The sequence below is a fragment of the Staurois parvus genome, unplaced genomic scaffold (assembly GCF_062004578.1).
Source record: "Staurois parvus isolate SC_StPar_1 unplaced genomic scaffold, SC_StPar_1.0 ptg000092l, whole genome shotgun sequence".
Taxonomy (NCBI): Eukaryota; Metazoa; Chordata; class Amphibia; order Anura; family Ranidae; genus Staurois; species Staurois parvus.
The window spans coordinates 2,215,394-2,238,936 of NW_028317888.1; the positions used below are offsets into that span (position 1 = coordinate 2,215,394).

General features: G+C 44.2%; 1 protein-coding gene across 1 annotated transcript in view; it reads right to left on the reverse strand.

The window, feature by feature from the left end:
* Positions 1–23,543, reverse strand: part of LOC149468115 (uncharacterized) — a 368,056-nt gene that overhangs the window by 76,765 nt on the left and 267,748 nt on the right. Inside the window, 1 exon segment of the mRNA XM_089670677.1 lies at positions 9,442–9,875. Within this exon segment, the coding sequence (XP_089526803.1) occupies positions 9,442–9,875 (434 nt within the window).

The window sequence follows — 23,543 nt, forward strand, 5'->3', positions numbered from 1 at the left end:
TAGAAGTGGTAGAAATGTCTCTTCTATATGTGATGATCGGCTCCTGCAAAACACGGGACCGGAACAGGCAAAGTTTGGTTTGTACTGTCGTCTCATCCCTACTCTCCGACAACTAAACCCAGAGATCATCCCAAGTGGTCATTGTATTTGTCCCTTACATTGGTGACCAATGGGAGAAGGACCCCCTTATATCAGTGGTCAGTGTAGTGGTCCCTTACATTGGTGACCAATGGGAGAAGGACCCCTTATATCAGTGGTCAGTGTAGTGATCCCTTACATTGGTGACCAATGGGAGGAGGACCCCCTTATATCAGTGGTCAGTGTAGTGGTCCCTTACATTGGGAACCAATAGGAGAAGAATTCCCTTATATCAGTGGTCAGAGCAGTGGTTCCTTACATTTGTGACTGATTGGAGAAGGATTCCTATTTATCAGTGGTCAGTGTAGTAATCCCTTACATTGATGAGCAATGGGAGAAGGATCCCCTTATATCAGTGGTTGGTGTAGTGGTCCCTTACATTTGTGACCAATAGGAGAAGGATCCCCCTATATCAGTGGTCGGTATAGCGATCCCTTACATTTGTGACTGATTGGGGAAGGATTCCCTTTTATCAGTGGTTAGTGTAGTGATCTCTTACAAAAGACTAGAAAGTCTAGAAAAACTTAATGTGAACAAATCACCAGGACCAGATGGCTAACACCCAAAAGTCCTCAAGGAATGTATCCAGGTCATTGATAGACAGTCATTCCTCATCTTTAGGAAAGCTTACTGACCAGAATGGTGGCAGCAGATTGGTGAAAAGCTAACGTGGTTCCAGTATTCCAGAAAGGGCCGAGATACATATCTGGAAACCCTAAGCCAGTCAGCCTAACATCAATAGTTTGTAAACTATTGGAGGGATGATAAGGGACCATACCCAAGAATTTGCTGATGAAAATAATATCATTAGTAGTAACCAGGATGGATTTATGAAAAAAGATTGTTCTTGTCAGACCAACCTATTAACAATCTATGAGGAGATGAGCTGTAACCTGGATAAAGGAACCCCCGTGGATGTAGTGTATCTAGACTTCACCAAACATCTGACACGATACCCCATAAATGTTTAATCCACAAATTGAGGCATGTTGGTGCTGAGGATAGTGTATGTACATGGAGAGAAAACTGGTTACTGGGGCCCGTACAAAGGGTGGTGATAAATGTACCTCTGAATGGTCTGAGTTATAAGTGGGGTACCCAGGGCTCTGTTCTGGGTCCAATTCTGTTCATAAATGATATAGAGGTCGGTATAAATAGTTCAGTCTCAGTGTTTGCTGACAATACAAAGCTAAGCAGAGCAAAACCTTCACCACAGGATATAGAAACGTTTCAATAAAATAAAGGGGTGACAACTACATGGCAAAGGAGGTTTCATGTACCAAAATGTACTTGGGGGCTAAAAATATGAATGCAAGCTACACACTAGGGGAAGGGTGGGCAACTGCGGCCCACCAGCTGTTGTGGAACTACATGTCCCACAAAGCATTGCAAGATGACAGTTACAAGCATGACTCCCAGAGGCAAAGGCTGATGGGAAGACTGACAGTTACTCCAAGAGGCAGAGGCATGATGGGACTTGTAGTTCTGCAACAGCAGGAGGGCCACAGTTGCCCACCATTGCGCTAAGGGATGAACCTCTGGGGGAATCGAGGATGGAGAAGGATCTGGGGGTCCTAGTGGATCACAGACTCAGCAATAGCATGCATACCAAGCCGCAGCAAGCAAGGCCAGCAGAATATCAGCATGAATTCAAAAGGGGAATTTACTCCGGAGATAAAACGATAATTCTCCCACTTTACAAAATGCTGGTTTGGACACATCTGGAGTATGGCGTCCAGTTCTGGTCACCAGTCCTCAGGTTGGATGTGCTGGAACTGGAGAAAGTCCAGAGAAGGGTAACAAAGCTAATAAAGGGGCTGGAAGACCTCAGTTATGAGGAATGACTACAAACATGAAACGTATTCTCCTTGGAGACGAGACCTTCAGAGGAGATATGATAATGATATAGAAATATATTTGTAACCTACTGATTCTGGTGTTCAATGGCAAATGTAAATCCAGCTCTATGGTGCCGGGCAGTGAGCACAGGACCCACTAGAGGATGTTGGGCCCTCAGGCAACCCTCATGAAGTCTTTCTAATTGTTTGGTCAGAGACATTCACACCAGTGGCCTGCTGGAGGTCATTTTGTAGGGCTCTGGCAGGTCTCATCCTGTTCCTCCTTGCATAAAGGAGCAGATACCAGTCCTGCTGATAGGTTAAGGACCTTCTACGGCCCTGTCCAGCTCTCCTAGAGGAACTGCCTGTCTCTTGGAATCTCCTCCATGCTCTTGTCTCCTGGAATCTCCTCTGTGCTCTTGTCTCCTGGAATCTCATCCATGCTCTAGTCTCTTGGAATCTTCTCCATGCTCTTGTCTCCTGGAATCTCCTCCATGCTCATCTCCTGGAATCTCCTCCATGCTCTCGTCTCCTGGAATCTCCTCCATGATCCTGTCTCCTGGAATCTCCTCCATGCTCTCATCTCCTGGAATCTCCTCCATGCTCTCGTCTCCTGGAATCTCCTCCATGCTCTTGTCTCTTGGAATCTCATCCATGCTCGTCTCCTGGAATCTTGTCCATGCTCTCGTCTCCTGGAATCTCCTCCATGCTCTCATCTCCTGGAATCTCCTCCATGCTTGAGACTGCGCTGGGAGACACAGCAAACCTTCTGTCAATGACAGGTATTGATGTGCCATCCTTAAGGAGTTGCAGTGCCTATGCAACCTCTGTAGGGTCCAGGTATGGCCTCATGCTACCAGTAGTGACACTGACCCTAGCCAAATGCAAAACTAGTGAAAAACAGTCAGAAAAGATGAGTATGGAAAAAATGTCAGTGGCCACCTTTAAAACCATTCCTGTTTTTGGGGTCGTCTCATTGATGCCCATCTAGTGCACCTGCTGTTAAATAACACCAAAGCAGATGAAACTGATGAACATCCCCCTCTGCAACTTACCTGACCAGATCAATATCCCAGGAGTTTCATGGACTTGATGCTAAACTCTAAAAAAAAAACACTTAAAAAGTCTTCCTTTCAATTTTTTTGAGCCGTGTATTTACCTTCCTGCTGTCACATGGTCACGTTGTATCTTTCTCAGTGGGAGGAAGCTATACCAAGTTAAATATGAAAATAGTGAAGTCCATGCACTATGATGGTTACAGCTTTTATATTCAGTTTTGTTATTTAATAATGATTACTTTGTGTTTTTTCCTGTTCACTTCACCGCCTGAAGCTTGTGAAAGTAATTATAGGAGCCATATCCCTTTCTACAGCTCATCATATGCAGCTACGCTCCCTGCTAAACAATTACAAATGCTGAGGCACTTGAAGTGGTTGTGAACGGGTCCGGCACTCCGGCAGGAGACACACTTACAAGCAGAAGACTTTCATAGAATGAAAAGGTTGTGGGTGGCTCAGGCGCTAGGTCCAGCAGTAGTAGGACGGAAGGCAAGGGTGCTCATTGTAATCCACAAAAACCTGGCATTAGAATTCATCTCTGAGTGCAACGATGATATGGGACGTATGGCTACCGTGGTCTTGCAGATCTCCAATAAGGATCTCCAACTCACCAATGTCTATGCCCCCAACTCCCTGGCAGACCCTTCTGTAATGCTGCAGCTGATTGGATGTTGCATAATCCCAGTATACATTAGATAGATGGAGGAGACTAACACAGTAGTAAATGATAGAGAGGACAGGTCAACACAAGGTCCACCCATGCAAAGGTGTCTACTGGCTCTTCTACACCATTAGCACAGGTGATTTCTGCCATGGGATTATTGGACCCCTGGTGACTGGCGGACCCCACAGACAGGGAGTTTACTTTCTATTCTCACATTTGCCAGGCTAGACTATCGTTTTTGCAGCGCTTCCCTTTTACCTCATGTCCATCATATGGCCATACACGACTTGATTATATCAGACCATAGCCCCACCTCTGTTTCTTTGGCAGACCCTCGAACCACAGGCCCCCCAAATATTTGGAGAATTCCTTCCTATCTGACATGTAAGGTGGACTTCATACACACTGGTAGCGATGCTTGGCTAGAGTACACCACCACTAATGAATCCCATCAATGTGACCCACACTTGTTCTGGGAAGCTGCCAAGCCTTTTATTTATTTAATTGTGTAAATATGGTGATAAGGTGGGTAAGCAAAGGGTCTTTCCAACCAACTCATGTAGCCTCCCTAAAGGATACTTCTGCTGCCCTTGTCTCCTCCCCAGAAGAAACCAATAAAATACCGGAAGATATTTGTGCCACTCTAGATCTAGATCCAAGACCTTGAGGTGACCACAAAATTCCTAGACTCACTTCATTTACTCACTATTGGCCCCTCCCACCTGCAATCTGTAAATGCCCCTATTTCATTAAAGGAAGGGTCTGAGGTGATTAAAGGCTTACCTAGTGGGAAATCACCTGGTCCTGATGGCTACACACCAGCATTTTATATGATGATGGACTCTCTTCATCCCTCAGCTACTGACAGTATATACAAGGTTTGGGAGGGGGGCCCACAAATTCTGATGGGTCACCAAGACTATATAAAATTGATTTGAATAAGGGCAAGGACCCAACTGAACCGAGGTCGTACCAACCCGTATCCCTCCTAAATGTGGACACTAAAATACTCTCTGAAATAGTAATAATAATCCTTCTTGGCTGCAGTATTACCCTCCCTTATCCATACTGCCCAGGCTGGCTTTATTAATGGTAGACCAGTGGCTTCCAACATTCGGAAAGTTATTTCAGAGCTGGAACAAGACAAGGTACACCCGTCTGAGGATCGAGCTATTATTACATTGGATGCTGAAAAAGCCTTGGATAATGTCAGCTATCATTGGCTTGCTCTGGTTCTTCTGATGGCTTTTCAGCAGTATGGATTCTGCACCTTCACCCAGGGTGGTAGCTGCAGGCCTCATATCAGGTGAAATATTGCTGCACGAAGGGTACTCACCAGGATTTCCCCATTTCTCCTCTTCTTTTCAACCTTGCCCTGGAACCTTTCTCCCGTTACCTTTCCTCCAGAGCCCCAATACATGGGATTCAGACAGGTCAAGAAGAACTCTGTGTAGTCCTATTTGCTGATGATATTTTTTATGGCGGATCCTGTGGCAGATATTCACATTCTCCATCAGGTCTTCACAAGCTGCCTACAGTGCTCTGGCCTTCCAATCAATTCTGCTAAGAGTGGAATACTTTCCTTATCTCAAACCAACACCCCTCCCTGGGCCCAGCAGTCTCTCTTCCACGTAGAAAATGTTCAGATCACATATTCAGGCATTACGATAGGGAAGGAGCCATCCTCGGTCTATCATTACTACCCTCCACTGATATCTAAAATAGGAAATGAGATGGAAACATGGATGTACCTTCTCCTATCGCTTTTTGGGGGATGCCACCTGTTCAAAATGGTGAGCTTTGCTCTCCTATTGTACCCTCTTCAAACAATTTGGTTCCTGCTTAAACAGGGGGAGAAAAAAAAAAGGGTGGAGCAAACTTTCCCAATATTCGATTGTATGACCTTGCCTGTTTATTGTGTATAGGGACAGATTGGATACTTCAGGCTTCCTCATACACCAATTATGATTTGGAGTTGGCAGTGAGGCAACCATATGACTTAGCTGCACTCCTGCATTACAAAATACAATTGTTCCCCACAAGTATTCAACACAACCTTCTGATACGGGATCTGATTCTTACATGGAGGGACATACAGAGCAAACTGGGCCTGTCACCCCATGTCTCCCAATATTTGTCCATAAGAGGCAATCCAATGTTTCCAGAAGCTGTTCAATATGCCGCTTTCAACATTTGGAGTTCTAAGGGGCTCTCCTGCGTTGCCTCCCTGTATGACGCATATTTGAACTATCAGGAACTTTGAAATCTTTCCCAACCCTTGCATCAACTTATGCCCTGCCAAGCCATCCCTCTCTCTACTACCTACACCTCTCAGGTTGTATAAACTGGTGCTGCCCAGCCAAGCAACAATGTTTTCAAACTTCCATATCTGATCGCTTCCTACAGGAATGGAAATACTCTATATCTGACATCTATCGACCTTTACACTCTCTCTTTACTAAACCTCTACATCCCACATCTGTGAAATCTTGGAGCAAGGTCATACCGGGAGAGAACCTGGTGGGCAACATACTGGAAGGATAGAACAAAGTGCAAAGGCTTGTGGTGAATGAATCCTGGAGAGTCTCAATGTAAGCTCTTCCATGGGGCCATCATCCCATTTCTATCCACTAAGAACTCTCCACAAATCCACTATATAGTGAGCACCGCCCTCTCTCTTCCACCGATTTCAGGAATGGCCCCGCATCTCAACCTTTTGGGAACAAGTGTTAGCCTACATCTCAGGAGTTTGTGGCTGCTCACTCCCCATGGACCCAGTTCTTCTACTCTTCAGTTCTGCTACAACTCTCCATTCAGCTGAGAAAACCCACATCCACAAATCCCGCAGGAGCTTGCAGTTGATATTATTATGTTTCCTGGTGGCCCACAGGGCTACTCCTAAGAAATGGACTATCGCCTTGTCCCCCACCATCACAGACACTAAAAAGATCTACGTCTTCTGATTTACAGAGAGAAGTTAGACATGGAGCTCAACAACCAAGCCTCAGTCAGACTTTCCATAATAGATGGGACACTTTTATTGCAGCAACACTTACAGTTGTGTTCAAAATAATAGCAGCCAGACATCACTAACCGGATCAATCACTGTTTTTGGTAGAAATGATATTTCTACATGGCAAATAATTTCCTAGCAGGTGTAGTAGAGTCATAGAAATCCAACAGACCCGACAGTCATGACATGCATGCTGCTGATTCTGTGTCATTGAATCACTCATTGAAAGGGGCGTGTTCAAAATAATAGCAGTGTGGAGTTCTATTAGTGAGGTCATTCATTGTTTGACAGAACAGGTGGCAATTATTGTCCTTATTTAAGGAAGGAAGGCAGCAAATGTTGTACATGCTGGTTACAGTGCATTTCTCTCTGAAATTCTGAGGAAAATGGGTCGTTCCAGATATTGTTCAGAAGAACAGCGTACCTTGATTAAAAAGTTGATTGGAGAGGGGAAAACATATAAAGAAGTGCAGAAAATGATCGGCTGCTCAGCTAAAATGATGGCAAATGCTTTAAAATGGCAACCAAAACCTGAAAGACATGGAAGAAAGCGAAAAACTACCATTTGAATGGATAGAAGAATAGCCAAAATGGGGCGGACTCAGCTAACAATCAGCTCCAGGAAGATCAAAGAAGGTGTGACGTTCCCTGTGAGGACTCAGCCAACAATCAGCTCCAGGAAGATGAAAGAAGGTGTGACGTTCCCTGTGAGGACTGTTACAATTAGAAGACGCCTATGTGAAGCCAAGCTATCTGCAAGAAGTCCCCACAAAGTCCCACTGTTGGGAAAAAGACGTGTGCTGAAGAGGTTACAATCTGCCAAAGAGCACCTTGACCGGCCTAAAGAGAAATGGCGCAACATTTTGTGGACTGATGAAAGTAAGATTGTTCTTTTTGGGTCTAGTGGGCAGAGACAGTTTGTCAGACGACCCCCAAACACTGAAGTCAAGCCACAGTACACTGTGAAGACAGTGAAGCATGGTGGTGCAAGCATCATGATATGGGGATGTTTCTCATACTACGGTGTTGGGCCTATTTATCGCATACCAGGGATCATGGATCAGTTTGAATCCATCAGAATACTTGAAGAGGTCATGCTGCCTTATGCTGAAGAGGAAATGCCCTTGAAATGGGTGTTCCAACAAGACAACGACCCCAAACACACCAGTAAATGTGCAACATCTTGGTTCCAGACCAACAAGATGGACGTTATGGAGTGGCCAGCCCAATCCCCGGATCTTCATTCAATAGAAAACTTGTGGGGTGACATCAAAAATGCAGTTTCTGAGGCAAAACCAAGAAATAGAGAAGAACTGTGGAATGTGGTCCAATCATCCTGGGCTGGAATACCTGATCACAGGGGCCAGAAGTTGGGTGACTCCATGCAACACAGATGTACAGCAGTTCTCAGAAACAGTGCGACTACAACCAAATATTCATGAAGTCATTCAAAGGAAAGCAAAATCTTCAAACATTTCTCAGTTTCTATAGTGAATGTTTGAGTTTGTAAAGAAGAATAAAAACACAGATTTTTTTGAACCGTCTAATATTTTTTCTTCCATTTTTTTAGAGGAACAACACAAATTTGATGTATTTTTCTTCATGTTTTGATTTGGAATAGAATGTGTCGTGTTCCCAATGCATTTGTGTGGATGGAAATAAAAGCTATTAGAAGGATTTTCAGCTTTAGTCACTTTTTTCAACACTCTGCTATTATTTTGAACACAACTGTACACCCTTGGAGCAATCCTCTATGTTGTCTTCTTTTACTTCTATGGATGGGTTGGTGAAGGTGGTTACATTGTAGAGATCAGACAGCTGTGTATGGAACACGCATTGAGGACACGCATACATAACAGGTGTTACTTGCTCCCCATCTGGCCGTGTATACCTTGGTTTTCTGGTTCATGACGTTGTCATTCTTTTGCTCTCCTGATGTGTCTGTGCGCACTCATGGCCGAACCTTACTTCCTTGGCTTTATCATGACATCTAGGAACATTATGACATTCTGCTCCTCTCACTTATTGGAGTTGGGAACAAAGTCTCAGGAGAGAGTCCATCCATGTTTTCTGATCAGGTATCACACCCGGTCACACCTCCAGGTCAGTTCCTGCCAGAAGATTCCTTCCTCTTTCTTTATTGGAGAGATTATAATTATTTCATTGGTTACTGTGATTTATCTTTTATTCAGAAGTCATGGCAAGAAGTATGAGCTACTCGTCTCCTCTTTCACCCCAGACATATTGCTTCTTTGTATATCTCTGTAGAAAACTCAATATAGAATGTTTAAAAAAAATGTATTCAGCCAATGAAAGGTAATGACTCCATTTTTATTCTTCTCCTGCTATCAATGGCCGACCCGGTCCCACACTTCATCCATGTCTTTGGGGACCTCTGATCTCCTTATGAACTGTTTCTTCCATGATGAAGATCAGCCATGGAGTATATCTGAGGTGTATATCAGGGTGTGCTTCTTCCCCACATGAGAGCTGGGATGTCCAGCAACATTCATCTAGAAGACATTTCCCGCACTCAAGGCACTAATACACCTCCAGGGTTGTGTGGGATCCCTGATATACAGGAAGACAGGACTTCAGAGAGGAACATTTCTCTCACTCAGGACAGGAAAGTGACTTCAGCCCTGTTTGACATCTCTGATGTTTATATAGATAGGGCTTCTGTGAAAAACATTACCTTCACTCAGGACAGGAAAGTAGCTTCTCCCCCATGTGAGTTCTCTGATGTCTGTAAAGATCAGACTTCTGCAAAAAACATTTCCCGCACTCAGAACAAGAATATGGCTTTTCTCCTGTATGAAATCTCTGATGTGTGTTAAGGCCGGATCTCCCTGAAAAACATTTCCCACACTCAGGACAGGAATACGGCTTCTGTCCAGTGTGCAATCTCTGATGTGTGTAAAGATGGGACATCTGTGAAAAACATTTCCCGCACTCAGAACAGGCATAAGGCTTCTCCCCAGTGTGAGATCTCTGATGTATGTAAAGATGGGGTTTCTGTGAAAAACATTTCCCACACAGAGGACAGGAATGTCGCTTGTCCCCAGTGTGCAATTTCTTATGTCTGTAAAGATTAGACTTATCTGAAAAACATTTCCCGCACTCAGGACAGGAATACGGCTTCTCCCCCGTGTGAGATCTCTGATGTATGTAAAGATTGGACATATGTGAATAACAGTTTCCACACTCAGGACAGGAATACGGCTTCTCCCCCATGTGAGATCTTTTATGCACATTAAGACCATGTTTAGAACGCAAACCCTTCCCGCACTCAGTACAGGAGAAGCTCCTCCCTGTTGGAAGGCCGGCCCGGTCCCGCACAGTCTGAGGTTCCTCAGGATACGAGGAATCTGATGGCCCATCTACACTGGGTGGTGCCGGATGCACATTGGAGGGAGCCGGGTTTTCTCCTGGACTATACTGTGTGATGTCCTCATCTTCTACTTTCCAGTCTGGAGACAAAGTGAGACAATCCTCGGAGGTTTTCCTCATCTCCCGGCCATGGACTAAAATACAAAGACAAAGAGGATTACTAGACAGGAGCTGATTGGTTCCCCCAAACCAGGACTCCGCCCACATCAGGCAGCTTGGTCTCTGAGGAGCTTACAATTCCACCCTCAAGGGAACTAGGAAATGGCTCCTCTGATCTCCTACCAGGTCATTTCTTTATTCATGGACCTTAGTCAGAGAGTGAGGAAACAACCAGAACTATGTAATGTACAACATAGAGTATATAGTGCAGGGGTCAGGAGTATGTAATGTACAACATAGAGTATATAGTGCAGGGGTCAGGAGTATGTAATGTACAACATAGAGTATATAGTGCAGGGGTCAGGAGTATGTAATGTACAACATAGAGTATATAGTGCAGGGGTCAGGAGTATGTAATGTACAACATAGAGTATATAGTGCAGGGGTAAGGAGTATGTAATGTACAACATAGAGTATATAGCGCAGAGGTCAGAAGTATGTAATGTACAACATAGAGTATATAGCTCAGGGGTCAGGAGTATGTAATGTACAGCATAGAGTATATAGTGCAGGGGTCAGGAGTATGTAATCTACAACATAGAGTATATAGCGCAGAGGTCAGGAGTATGTAATGTACAACATAGCGTATATAGTGCAGGGGTCAGGAGTATGGAATGTACAACATAGAGTATATAGTGCAGGGGTCAGGAGTACGTAATGTACAACAGAGTATATAGTGCAGGTTTCAGGAGTATGTAATCTACAACATAGAGTATATAGTGCAGGTGTCAGGATTATGTAATGTACAACATAGAGTATATAGTGCAGGGGTCAGGAGTATGTAATGTACAACATAGAGTATATAGTGCAGGAGTCAGGAGTATGTAATGTACAACATAGAGTATATAGTGCAGGGGTCAGGAGTATGTAATGTACAACAGAGTATATAGTGCAGGGGTAAGGAGTATGCAATGTACAACATGGAGTAGATAGTGCAGGGGTCAGGACTATGTAATGTACAACATAGAATATATAGTGCAGGGGTCAAGAGTATGTAATGTACAACATAGAGTATATAGTGCAGGGGTCAGGAGTATGTAATGTACAATATAAATTATATAGTGTAATGGTCAGGACTGATAATATTGTTATTCAGTAATTAAAGGTCCTTAAAGGGTTGCTTGCCTCCCATCTCCTGAGACTGCACTCAGTGACTTGGGTCTGAGACACTACAGACATATCCCTCCACCCAGCACAGCCAGCAGACATCAGATCTTGCTAGATCCGGCCATTGGTAAGAACCCCAAGACACATGCCCGAAGTGCCTAGGTAGAGCAACACCTATGAGAGAAGATGAACACTTTGCTGCCAGCTGAACCCCAGAATCGATATAAATCCAGTCTAGATACATATATTGTGTCCCATGTGCTGATATTGCAGTGGTTACTCTACTCTGGACCAATCAGAGAGCAGTATTGTCACGATCAGAGGAGAAGACCACCTGGGACTGTAACCTCAGGATCTATAGTGGGCCAGTGGAAACAACTAAACAGGTGTACCTGGGTACCGGTCCTCACATATACAGGAGCAGTGTGACCGCACACAAGAGTCGTAGGATCTAAGGGGCCATCCGGTCTTCACCAGAGCCACTGGAGGGGTGGATGTTGTGCTGCATGGCAGCCCCCAGGTTGCGGCTCTCTAACACACCCATGCAGGCACAGTGCAACCAAATAGCATGCTGGAAGGACACGCGGTACACACAGGATACCAGGAACCAAGGTCACCTACTGCAGCAACCTAGGAAGGGGCTCCGGGGGAGAGGATGCAGGGAACACGTGTAAAGTGCAGGAGAGGGAGGGATGCTGAGCAATGGTGCAGAGAGAGACTCAGCAAGATGGAAAGGGCTGCAGGCAAACAACAGGAAACAATGCTGAGAAGGACACACACAGCAACAGGAAATGAGGGGATCCACGGACAGAAACCAAAGGGAATATAACTGCACAGCCAGAGGGAAAACACTGAGAACAAAGACAGGATCAAACAGCACACAGAATATGGGAATACTCAAGCAGCAGTGAACACCACAGGAACCAGAGGGGTGCGGCTTCCACATGAAGACACGTTGCTGGAACACTAACACACAGGTACAAAGACTTGATAATACCTAGGTTCAGGGGGGATAGGCAGGAACCCGAGCAACACGGACAGGAGGCAAAACCCGGTGCTGGATCAATGTGAAGGGAAGCATGACAAGTATGGGTGGAGGAATGGATTTAGTGTTCATGACCCACCTGTGCTGATCTCTGTAGGAGTGTCCTCCTCTATAAATGTCCCCGTTATTCCATCCTCCTCCATAGACTGCTGATCATCCCTCACATACGCCTCTTCTTCTTCTGCTTTACCCTCAAATTCTATATCTATCAGATCTTCACCCTAAACCAAGAAAATGATAGAAGAGGTCATCTGTAAAATATAAGCTCACATAAAAACTCCATATATTGTCCCAAGTCCATGCTCCCTGCCCCACCAACCTTGTAATGGTGAGGGATGGTGTGACCTTCCTGTGTGGAATCCCGGGAATACAGAGGACGGGGACATCTCTCTGGTGGGTTCCCATGACTGGATCCATCTGTAGGAAACACACACACTGACTGAATCCATTGTTTCTATGTGTTTATCAGATGATGGGGGATCTAGGTGGATCCTCCGTACTGCTCTCTCCTTTACAATAAAGTCTCCTCTTACCCGGTGATGTGAGGGGCGGCTGATTGTCCATCATGACGTCCTTGTAGAGATCCTTGTGTCCTTCTAAATACTCCCACTCCTCCATGGAGAAATAGACAGTGACACCCTGACACCTTATAGGAACCTGACACACACAATGATACAGTCACCATCCAGACACATCCCTTGTCTGTTACTGGAGAATGTCCCAGAATTCCCGGCACCGCTCACCTCTCCTGTCAGCAGCTCAGTGATCTCTCTGGTGACTTCTAGAATCTTCTTCTTCTTTCTCTCTTCTATCAGGGAGGGAGGTGGAGGCAATGTGATGTCATATGATCTCCAGACTTCACAGGAGGAAAACTCTACATCTGAACACAAATAGTCACATCAAATGATATTCCCAGAATCCTCCTCACCTCTCCATTCAGGTCTCCATTTTATTAAAGCCCCACTTCAGGCTGAGGTATAATTCCCCCCACAGGACCCCCACACTACGCAGGGTATAGGCTTGTTGCAGCATTCTGATGTCATTACATACAACGCAGGACCAACAGTCCCACTTTACATGTGAGGATACCAAGGGACCCCACATCCTAAGAGCATCAGAAAATTCAGATGGAGGGACATTGGGGGGAGGAGCTGTGAGGTCAGTGTGATGTCATAGGATTCTCTGACTCTGGATGGAGGGACATTGGGAGGAGGAGCTGTGAGGTCAGTGTGATGTCATAGGATTCTCTGACTCTGGATGGACGGACATTGGGAGGAGGAGCTGTGAGGTCAGTGTGATGTCATAGGATTCTCTGACTCTGGATGGAGGGACATTGGGAGGAGGAGCTGTGAGGTCAGTGTGATGTCATAGGATTCTCTGACTCTGGATGGAGGGACATTGGGAGGAGGAGCTGTGAGGTCAGTGTGATGTCATAGGATTCTCTGACTCTGGATGGAGGGACATTGGGAGGAGGGGCTGTGAGGTCAGTGTGATGTCATAGGATTCTCTGACTCTGGATGGAAGGACATTGGGAGGAGGAGCTGTGAGGTCAGTGTGATGTCATAGGACATATAGACTCTGGATGGAGGGACATTGGGAGGAGGAGCTGTGAGGTCAGTGTGATGTCATAGGATTCTCTGACTCCGGATGGAGGGACATTGGGAGGAGGAGTTGTGAGGTCAGTGTGATGTCATAGGATTCTCTGGCTCTGGATGGAGGGACATTGGGAGGAGGAGCTGTGAGGTCAGTGTGATGTCATAGGACATATAGACTCTGGATGGAGGGACATTTGGATGGGGAGATTTGAGGGGTCCTCTATATGAGGCTCCCATGCAAACCAAATCCTTGTTCCTGGGTCCTACCTCTCCTAAACTGAAGAGTGAACTTTGACCTTTACCATCCAGAAATCTGTCCGGAATCTGTGGAAGTAAGCTGTCATGTGATCAGGTGACGTGCGGAGGAACGGAGTGTAAATAGCAGACAATTGTCTCCAGAGCCCCTAATGGTGGGGATGGATTTGGCGGCGTGCTGGTGCCAAGTTTCCTCCCCCCAGGGTCACTGCAGGTGTGGAGAAAAGCTGTGTAAGAGGATATGGAGGAGAGATGAGGAGGAGATCCAGGAATCAGGAGAAAGGTCAGGGCAAGCAACAGACGAGCGCATCCAAGAGACCAAGCCGGGGTCACTACACAGAAAATCAATCCAAGGAAACAACAGGCAGGACGAGGAATAGCAAGAAGGAGCTGAGAGACAAATGAGAATATTGCTCAGCCAATGGGAGATGATCTCAGCATGACTTCCATCATGAAGGAGATGAGGGGGAGGGGAGGAAGTCACTGAAGGTGACCATAGATCCATGGAAATTCAGCTGGTTCAGCAGGGATCGCTCACATTTCCATCCATGTGTGGCCACTGCCGGATAAAAGCCACTCCCCCAGCGGCTGCAGCCAATAGCTTCAGTGCTCATCCGTGTATTCTGAGAGTGGAGGAGTCCCCCCATTGTCAGAATACAAGAGTGCAGCGGGGAGGATTCCCCCATCCACCTCCAATGTGTGGATGGGGGAATCACTTCAGTTTTTATGGTCATCCCGCTGGCTGAACGATAAAACTGAACCATGTAGGCCAGCTTTGGGAGCAAATATATTAACATCAACTCCTCCCCCTGAAGGGGTTAATCTGCATATTACCTCCTCTGCTGCCAGATCCAGGAATGTCTCCTATATGGTATAGGATATATGGAGGTATATATGTAACGGAACGTTTTGGGCTGAGAAGAGGATGTTCTATAATTCATGTGATTTCATGTTTTCTGTGTGGCTAATGTCTATGTTTCCTATCATGTGATGAGGTTGTTACCGATCCAGAAAGGTTTGTTACATAGTTGTTTAAAATGCGTTTGAGAAAGGAACTTATAAGGACGGTTTTGCCCTTATTGAGAATGGCGGACATGGCCTCCGGCTATTGAGAGGCATTCAAAGAAAAGAGCGTCTGAAGAGACGTCCGTATCCCTTCAGATGAAGTCCGGAAGAGACGAAACACGTTAGGGGATGTGACGTCAAGACGCACACACGCTAACCGGAAGTGTCACCGCGGCCATTTTGTTGGTGTGAAACATATGGTTTTCAGCCATTGATTGCTGGGTATATTAGAGAGCTACTGAAAGAGCTGGAAGTTCCTTTTTTCAGATGTAAGTTGCTGATAAATGTGTCCCGTTGCCTTGGTGATCCGTCTAAAAGAGTGTTCTTATCTTTGTGAGGACCTTGGAAGTCTCTTCCCGGAAATGAAGGAATGGGAGGAGTTTTCATTCCATAGTATTGAATAAGCGTACAAATATTATTGTTTGTTGGGTCACGGAGTGCACACAGTGGTGGAACGGTCACGGAGTGCACACAGTGTTGGAACGGTCACGGAGTGCACACAGTGTTGGGACGGTCATGGAGCGCACACAGTGTTGGGACGGTCATGGAGTGCACAGTGTTGGAACGGTCACGGAGTGCACACAGCGGTGGAATGGTCACGGAGTGCACACAGCGTTGGAACGATCACGGAGTGCACACAGCGTTGGGACGGTCACGGAGCGCACACAGCGTTGGGACGGTCACGGAGCGCACACAGTGTTGGGACGGTCACGGAGTGCACACAGTGTTGGAACGGTCACGGAGCGCACACAGTGTTGGGATGGTCACGGAGCGCACACAGTGTTGGAACGGTCACGAAGTGCACACAGTGTTGGAACTTGGAACGGTCACGGAGTGCACACAGTGTTGGAATGGTCACGGAATGCACAGTGTTGGAACGGTCACAGAGTGCACACAGTGTTGGGACGGTCACGGAGCGCACACAGTGTTGGGACGGTCACGGAGCGCACACAGTGTTGGAACGGTCACAGAGTGCACACAGTGTTGGGACGGTCACGGAGCGCACACAGTGTTGGAACGGTCACAGAGTGCACACAGTGTTGGGACGGTCACGGAGCACACACAGTGTTGGGACAGTCACGGAGCGCACACTGTCTTGGGACGGTCACGGAGCGCACACAGTGTTGGAATGGTCACGGAATGCACAGTGTTGGAACGGTCACAGAGTGCACACAGTGTTGGGACGGTCACGGAGCGCACACAGTGTTGGAACGGTCACAGAGTGCACACAGTGTTGGGACGGTCACGGAGCGCACACAGTGTTGGGACGGTCACGGAGCGCACACAGTGTTGGAACGGTCACAGAGTGCACACAGTGTTGGGACGGTCACGGAGCACACACAGTGTTGGGACAGTCACGGAGCGCACACTGTCTTGGGACGGTCACGGAGCGCACACAGTGTTGGGACGGACACGGAGCGCACACAGTGTTGGAATGGTCACGGAGTGGTCACAATTTGTGTATTATATATATATATATTTTTTTGTGTTTTTGCACATTTTTGAATGTTTGTGATTTGCAGGAATTAGAGGATATTTATGTATAGAAGGGGAATGCACTATATAGTTTATTTCTTTGTTTTGAGGTTTTTGGTGGAACAATTAGGATTATTATCCTTCTTACTGGATGGAAGTCTGGAATTTGGACTTTTGGATTTTGTTGGACACATTTGAATTGGACATTTTATGATTGTATTTGGTGATCATTTTTAATTATTTTAATTTTAATTGTATTTGAATTTTACACAAAAAGTTATTTTATTATATTGTACTTTCTGGGGAGAAAGTGTGACTTTTTGGTGGGATTTAGTTTAGGAGTCACAGATTTATTTTGTTATATATTGAAGAGGGCTGTCATTGCCAAGTCAGCTCTGATGAAGAAGGGACTCGAAACGCGTCGACTCTGAGAAACTTCCCTCGTGTTTAGACTCGCGCTGGTCTCTGATTGGTCAAGTCTCACCAAGGACTTTACACGCTTCTGATACTTCTCTGTGAGAATATTTTCACATCCAATAAAATCACATTTTACTGAGGTAATGCACAAGGTTGGTGCGCTTTTTGTTTCACTTTCCAGTATTGGTGGGACTTCCCCAGCCCTGTTTAGAGCCGCACAACCTTTGATGCCTTGGTGGGGAATTTCTTCAAGTTCCGGGTCCATCTATCCACCCTTGTTCTGGGCCATAGAGGGCAGGAGGGGTTGTTTTGTGTTTACACCCACAGTACCATTACTCCAGTCACTTTCCGGGTTGTTACCATCCCCCATTATTATCACTGTTCCAGCCCTTGCCATCTGTGGGAGGAGCTGAGTCTCCACCTCCTCATTAACACTGGGAGGCCTATAACAAACTCCAATGATTACCTTTGTAGTAAAGCCCCCCATGTGCAGTTCCACCCATAATACTTCAGCCTCATCACACTCTCCATCAACTAGGTCCTCTTTCACACTCGCTCTGAGATCACTTCTCACATAGAGACAGACACCACCCCCTTTCCTATTTCCCCCGTCTCTCCGAAAGAGAACCTAGCCAGGAATATGAATGGCCCAGTCATGTGAGGAATGAAGCCAAGATTCAGCAATACCAATTCAATCCTAGTTCTCTTCATGCACCAAACATTCCAACTCACCTATTGTGCTGGGCACACTTCTGGCATTGGGGAACAAACACTTTCATTCACTGACACCTTGTTCATTCACCGCCACCTCGTCCATTCACTGACACCTCCTTCATTCACTGACACCTTGTTCACACGGATTTTGTGTATTTTTTTATTTTCATACAAATGGTACCAATTCCACTGGTTGTAACATGGGAACCTTCTTACCATCTGCCATAGCCCTCCCCCCATTCCACCCCCCAATAAGTACTGACATGTCTGATCTGTCTACCCCATTTTAACTGAATTCTCCCTCCCCCCTCCATCCTAGTTTATATACTCCTTCAGTCTTCCCATAAACCCCTCCCCCAGCACAGCAGACCCCCTTCCATTTAGGTGCAATCCATCTCTAGTATATAGAAACGGATAAGAATGTTATAAAGTGAGCGCTCTTAACCAAGCAGCTAGCACTAAAGGTAATCACAGTATACCCATAAAAAGCGGAATAGTAATAACTGGTCTTCATCAGTTATTTCTTGGGACTATATATTTATATCCAGTTAACAACTACGGACTATTTGCCTTTTGCACTTATCTTTTAGCGCTGCACTCTGTTATTACTATTCCGCTTTTTATGGGTATACTGTGATTACCTTTAGTGCTAGCTGCTTGGTTAAGAGCGCTCACTTTATAACATTCTTATCCGTTTCTATATATCCAGTGCTAAGTTGTAGCGGCTCTTTTCTATATTCAATTGTAATAAATTTGTCTATCACTATTTAAGATGGGAGATATATTTGATCTCAGATTATCTAGGACAGTATTATCTGAGGATTTCTTTACTATTGACAGTGACAGTGATGACCTTAAAGGTCTCTTTCTGCACCTTAAAAATCTCACCACAGCTGAAATAAAAACATTATGGGATATATCTTTTCTAGATAAATATGTAAAAGAACAGATGGTGCCAAGATCTCTACGATGGGATGTCCCCCCTGATTCAGATGATAATAAAGGGCATTTGGAATGGTACCAATTTTTCAATGCTGCTGGTATAGATCTGCTTAAATTTCTCATTTTGAGGAAAAAGAAGAAATTAACAAATCTTGACAATGAAATTAATCTAGTGCGTGAAAAACTTATGCCATATAAAGAAAATGAGAAATATAAAATAGAATCAGACAGACTTAAAACACATCTGGAAGGAGTAGAAAGAGAACAGAAAATAAAGAAAAGGAAAAAATACCAGAGGGATCATAAAGATTATTCTGAACATAGTGTATTTAATTGGCAAAACAAGGAGATCCAACCAGCACAAACTATTACTAATCCTAGACCCAATACTTCAGGTTCTGTACCTCGACCTATTCATCATGCTGATAACCAAAAGACTCAACATTATAATATTAACACCTACAATAGATTTGAACCTCTATATGAACCATATGATGAAAATATTGGTTCCCGTTGGCACCCTACTATGTATACACCGGCATATACACATACGCATACTCCCAAGAGAAATGGTTTTCAGCGACAAGATAACTTCCAGAGGCCTAATGGGGACAACTCTTCTTACTATCCACCTCCACGCCAGTATGACCATCCCTATTACCCACCTCCACGCCAACATAATAATAATAGAAAGACACAACCATCTCATAATGGACAATATCGGCAAGGTCCAAGATGGAATAATCAAACGCATGGTTATCAGGCACCTCCTAATCATTCTTATGGCTATCAGGCACCTCCTATGACTCCCAATAGAAATACTAATCCTCAGAATCCTAATCGGAATAATTCACGACAGCCTTTTTTAGGGAATGGCAATGCACGAAAATGAAGAAACACTACAGAGGAAAGAGGGGAGGGAGGAGGACAAATAGACACAAACAAGAAAAGAAAGATGTAGCGGGTATAGGGCTATTTAACCTCAGCAATATAGAACTTACAAATGATGAACTTAGGTTGCTTGATAAGGGACTTAAATATGCCCCTCCCAGTAAACTGAATAAATTTCAAGTATACATGGATATACATAAATTCGCCAGGCAACTATCTATAAAAAGGTTTTTTGCTAATCGTCCTAATAATAATATCACCACTTACGATAACTTTACACATTCTAATTTGCGGAATGCTTCCACTTTCAACCCCCCTCCACAAACCAATTCTCATGTTAATATTTTTAAAGATAAAGTTCTTAAAGAATTGGGCAACTTATCCGTTAAGCGGCCATTTGATGGATCAGGAGATTTTAAAACCATGAGATCACTTTTGGAAAAGAAAGATCTTGTAATAAGACCAGCGGACAAAGGAGGAGGGGTGGTGGTACTCAATAAGACTGACTATATAGCAGAAGTCGAAAATATTCTGAAAGACCGGACTACATACGTCCCACTAGCAAAGGACCCTCTTACCAGCTACAAACGGTCCCTTAAAGACATCATTAATTATGGGTATGATAATCACATACTAAATAAGAAAGAGAAGGCTTTTCTGATTCCAGTTGCCCCTAAACTACCCATCTTATACATATTGCCTAAAATCCACAAAGACCCCATTAAACCACCAGGTTGCCCTATAATTAGTGGTATTGGGTCTTTGTGCTCAAAAATTGGAGAATACATCGATTTCTTTTTGCAGCCATTGGTTATACAGACACCGTCTTACTTAAAGGACACCAAGCAAGTATTGAACCTTGTCAACAATGTTAATATTTCTCCAGACACATTTTTAGTTACAGCGGATGTAACTTCACTGTATACTAATATTAACCACTGTGATGGAATGGAGGCCGCTGACTTTTATCTGACACATTACAGCTCTGTACCCACTGTACAGAAAGATTTCATTTTGCGGTTATTGGATTTTGCCATGATGAAAAACTATTTCTGGTTCAATAAGACCCACTACCTGCAGATTAAGGGAGTGGCCATGGGGGCAAAGTTTGCCCCCAGTCTCGCTAACCTGTTTATGTCAAGGTGGGAGGAAGATTTGATATATGCTAGAGAATGGCCGGAATTGACTATTTATAAAAGATATATAGATGATATTGTGTTGGTATGGAATGGTAATGAGGAATCTCTAATTAACTTCTTTGGGACCCTGAACAACAACCAATTAAATATTCACCTCACTTACTCTTACAGTAAACAAGAGATAAATTTTCTAGATCTAACACTCATGAACATGGACGGAAAGATTATAACCATATCTTTCTTCAAGAACACGGATCGAAACAGCTATATCCCTACCAACAGTTGTCACCACCCTAACTGGTTGGCTAATATACCTAAAAGTCAATTCATGAGGATTAGGAGAAATTGTACAGATCTAGAGGTATACCATTCTCAGGCCAATATTTTGAAAAGTCGATTCCTTGAAAAAGGATATGATGATAATACCCTGGTAAACACTCTTAACAATGTAGCTAATATTGATAGGAATGTAATGCTACAGAATAGTACCAGACCTATACAAGGAAAAGTTTGCCCATTCGTTACAACGTTTTCAATACAGCATAGATCTATCAGCAGAATAATAAAAAAGAATTGGGATATTCTTAAAACTGATCCAATTTTGAGTAACGTTCTGCCAGATAAACCAGAAATTGTGTTTAGGAGAGCATCTTCCATGAGACACAGTCTGGCACCTAATGTCATTGACCCCCCTAAAAGTGTAAAATTATTTGCCGATCTAACGGGTTTTCATCCATGTAACAGGTGCGTTATTTGTTAATGTGATGATACCAGGAAACGCAGGGTAAATACATTTAATTCACATGTTACGGGTAAAACATATACTATAAGGCATTTTATTTCTTGTAATAGTAGGTACATAGTGTACTTACTACAATGCCCATGTCTAAAACAGTATGTGGGTCGCACCACTAGGAGATTACGTGGTCGTTTACGCGAGCATGTATCCAATATTAAAAAAGGATACAGGGACCATGCCCTATCAAATCATTATAGGATCTACCACAATCAAGATCCTACCTCGCTTAAGTTTACGGCCATTGATATCATTACTCCACACTGGAGAGGCATGAACAAAGTGCGTGCAGTGTCACAAGCAGAAACCAAGTGGGTGTATGAACTGGGTACCTTACACCCACTAGGACACAATATAGAAATTGATGTCAACTGCTTTATTGCAAACAATTGATTAATAATAAGCTATACATCGTTCGCCTTATAGGTTTTTTTAAATATCCCATGATGCCTGTTATATATTTTCTCCACGTCTCATTTATACTATTTTAATTTTTTATTTTTTATCGATTTTATATTTAGTCTCATTATGATTATTTAGGAAATTGCATAACATATCCTGATATTGGTAATCTATTTTTTACTATATATTATATATTATGTAACATTCATGTATTTAATTATTTTTACAACCACTAAATTGGTTGGTTCTTTCTGCAATATATTTTAATATCAGTGCTTTATTCCGATGGGAGTTAGCGCCCTCTTGTGCCCTTTTGCCGTAATGCAGAGTATAATAATCCTGACTATCATTAGGATATTGAACGGTATCTTTATGGGTTTGTCACTTTACCCACCTATTATATTTAACATTATTCAGCAATTTCTAACTCCATTTGGCCTCTGATGTAACGTTATTAGGTCCTGGTTGTACCATTCTATGTTGGTAACAACCGTTTTTTATCAGGAACTGCATATGTGTTTTACCTATGGCAAAACGGCGTCTATGGAGCCGCACATGCGCATTCCATAGACTTCGGCAAAATGGCGGCGCCGTACTGCGCATGGGCGAGTGCCGCTATTCGGAATAAATCAGATGGACGTCTGTCATGCTCTGGTTGGTATCCCCTCTGATGATGTGCTTGGGCACGAAAGGCCTTAGGAGGAACCGACAGAGCATGACGTCATCTTCTGCCCGGAGCCACGAGACAGCCCCGCGGCCATTTTAACTCAGGGTCAGTATCATTGCTGCGTACTCTGCTTTCATATATGTACTGTACACAGCCTTACTACCCTGCTTGTCATTTTATTCAATAAATCTCTTTTTTAAAATACTACACTATGGGCACTTGTTTTTTGGTTCCCATTGGGAGCTAAATCCATTTGCAGGATTCCTGTAGTGCTCATCTATTACTACCAGAGGGACGGAGCTCTTGGAATCTGGCTGATAATTATACCAACCTTAAGGGGACCTCCGGATCTCTGATACATCTTCCCAGGCTGATTGATCCAAAGATTGGAATTCACCCTCTCCATCTACTTTAGGATTCCTGGAGACATTTATTTACGCGCATTTTCCGTGCGCGTCCGGTGAGTGCGCACTCTTTCCATTGCTTCCTGGTCTTCATCAGTTATTTCTTGGGACTATATATTTATATCCAGTTAACAACTACGGACTATTTGCCTTTTGCACTTATCTTTTAGCGCTGCACTCTGTTATTACTATCTCTAGTATATAGGCTGCACCCCAATGAGAAGTCAGCCCAGTGCTCTAGGGCAGGACTTCATTTTTATTATTCTCCTGCCATCAATGGCCGACCCGGCCCCACACTTCATCCATGTCTTTGGGGACCTCTGATCTCCTTATGAACTGTTTCTTCCATGATGAAGATCAGCCATGGA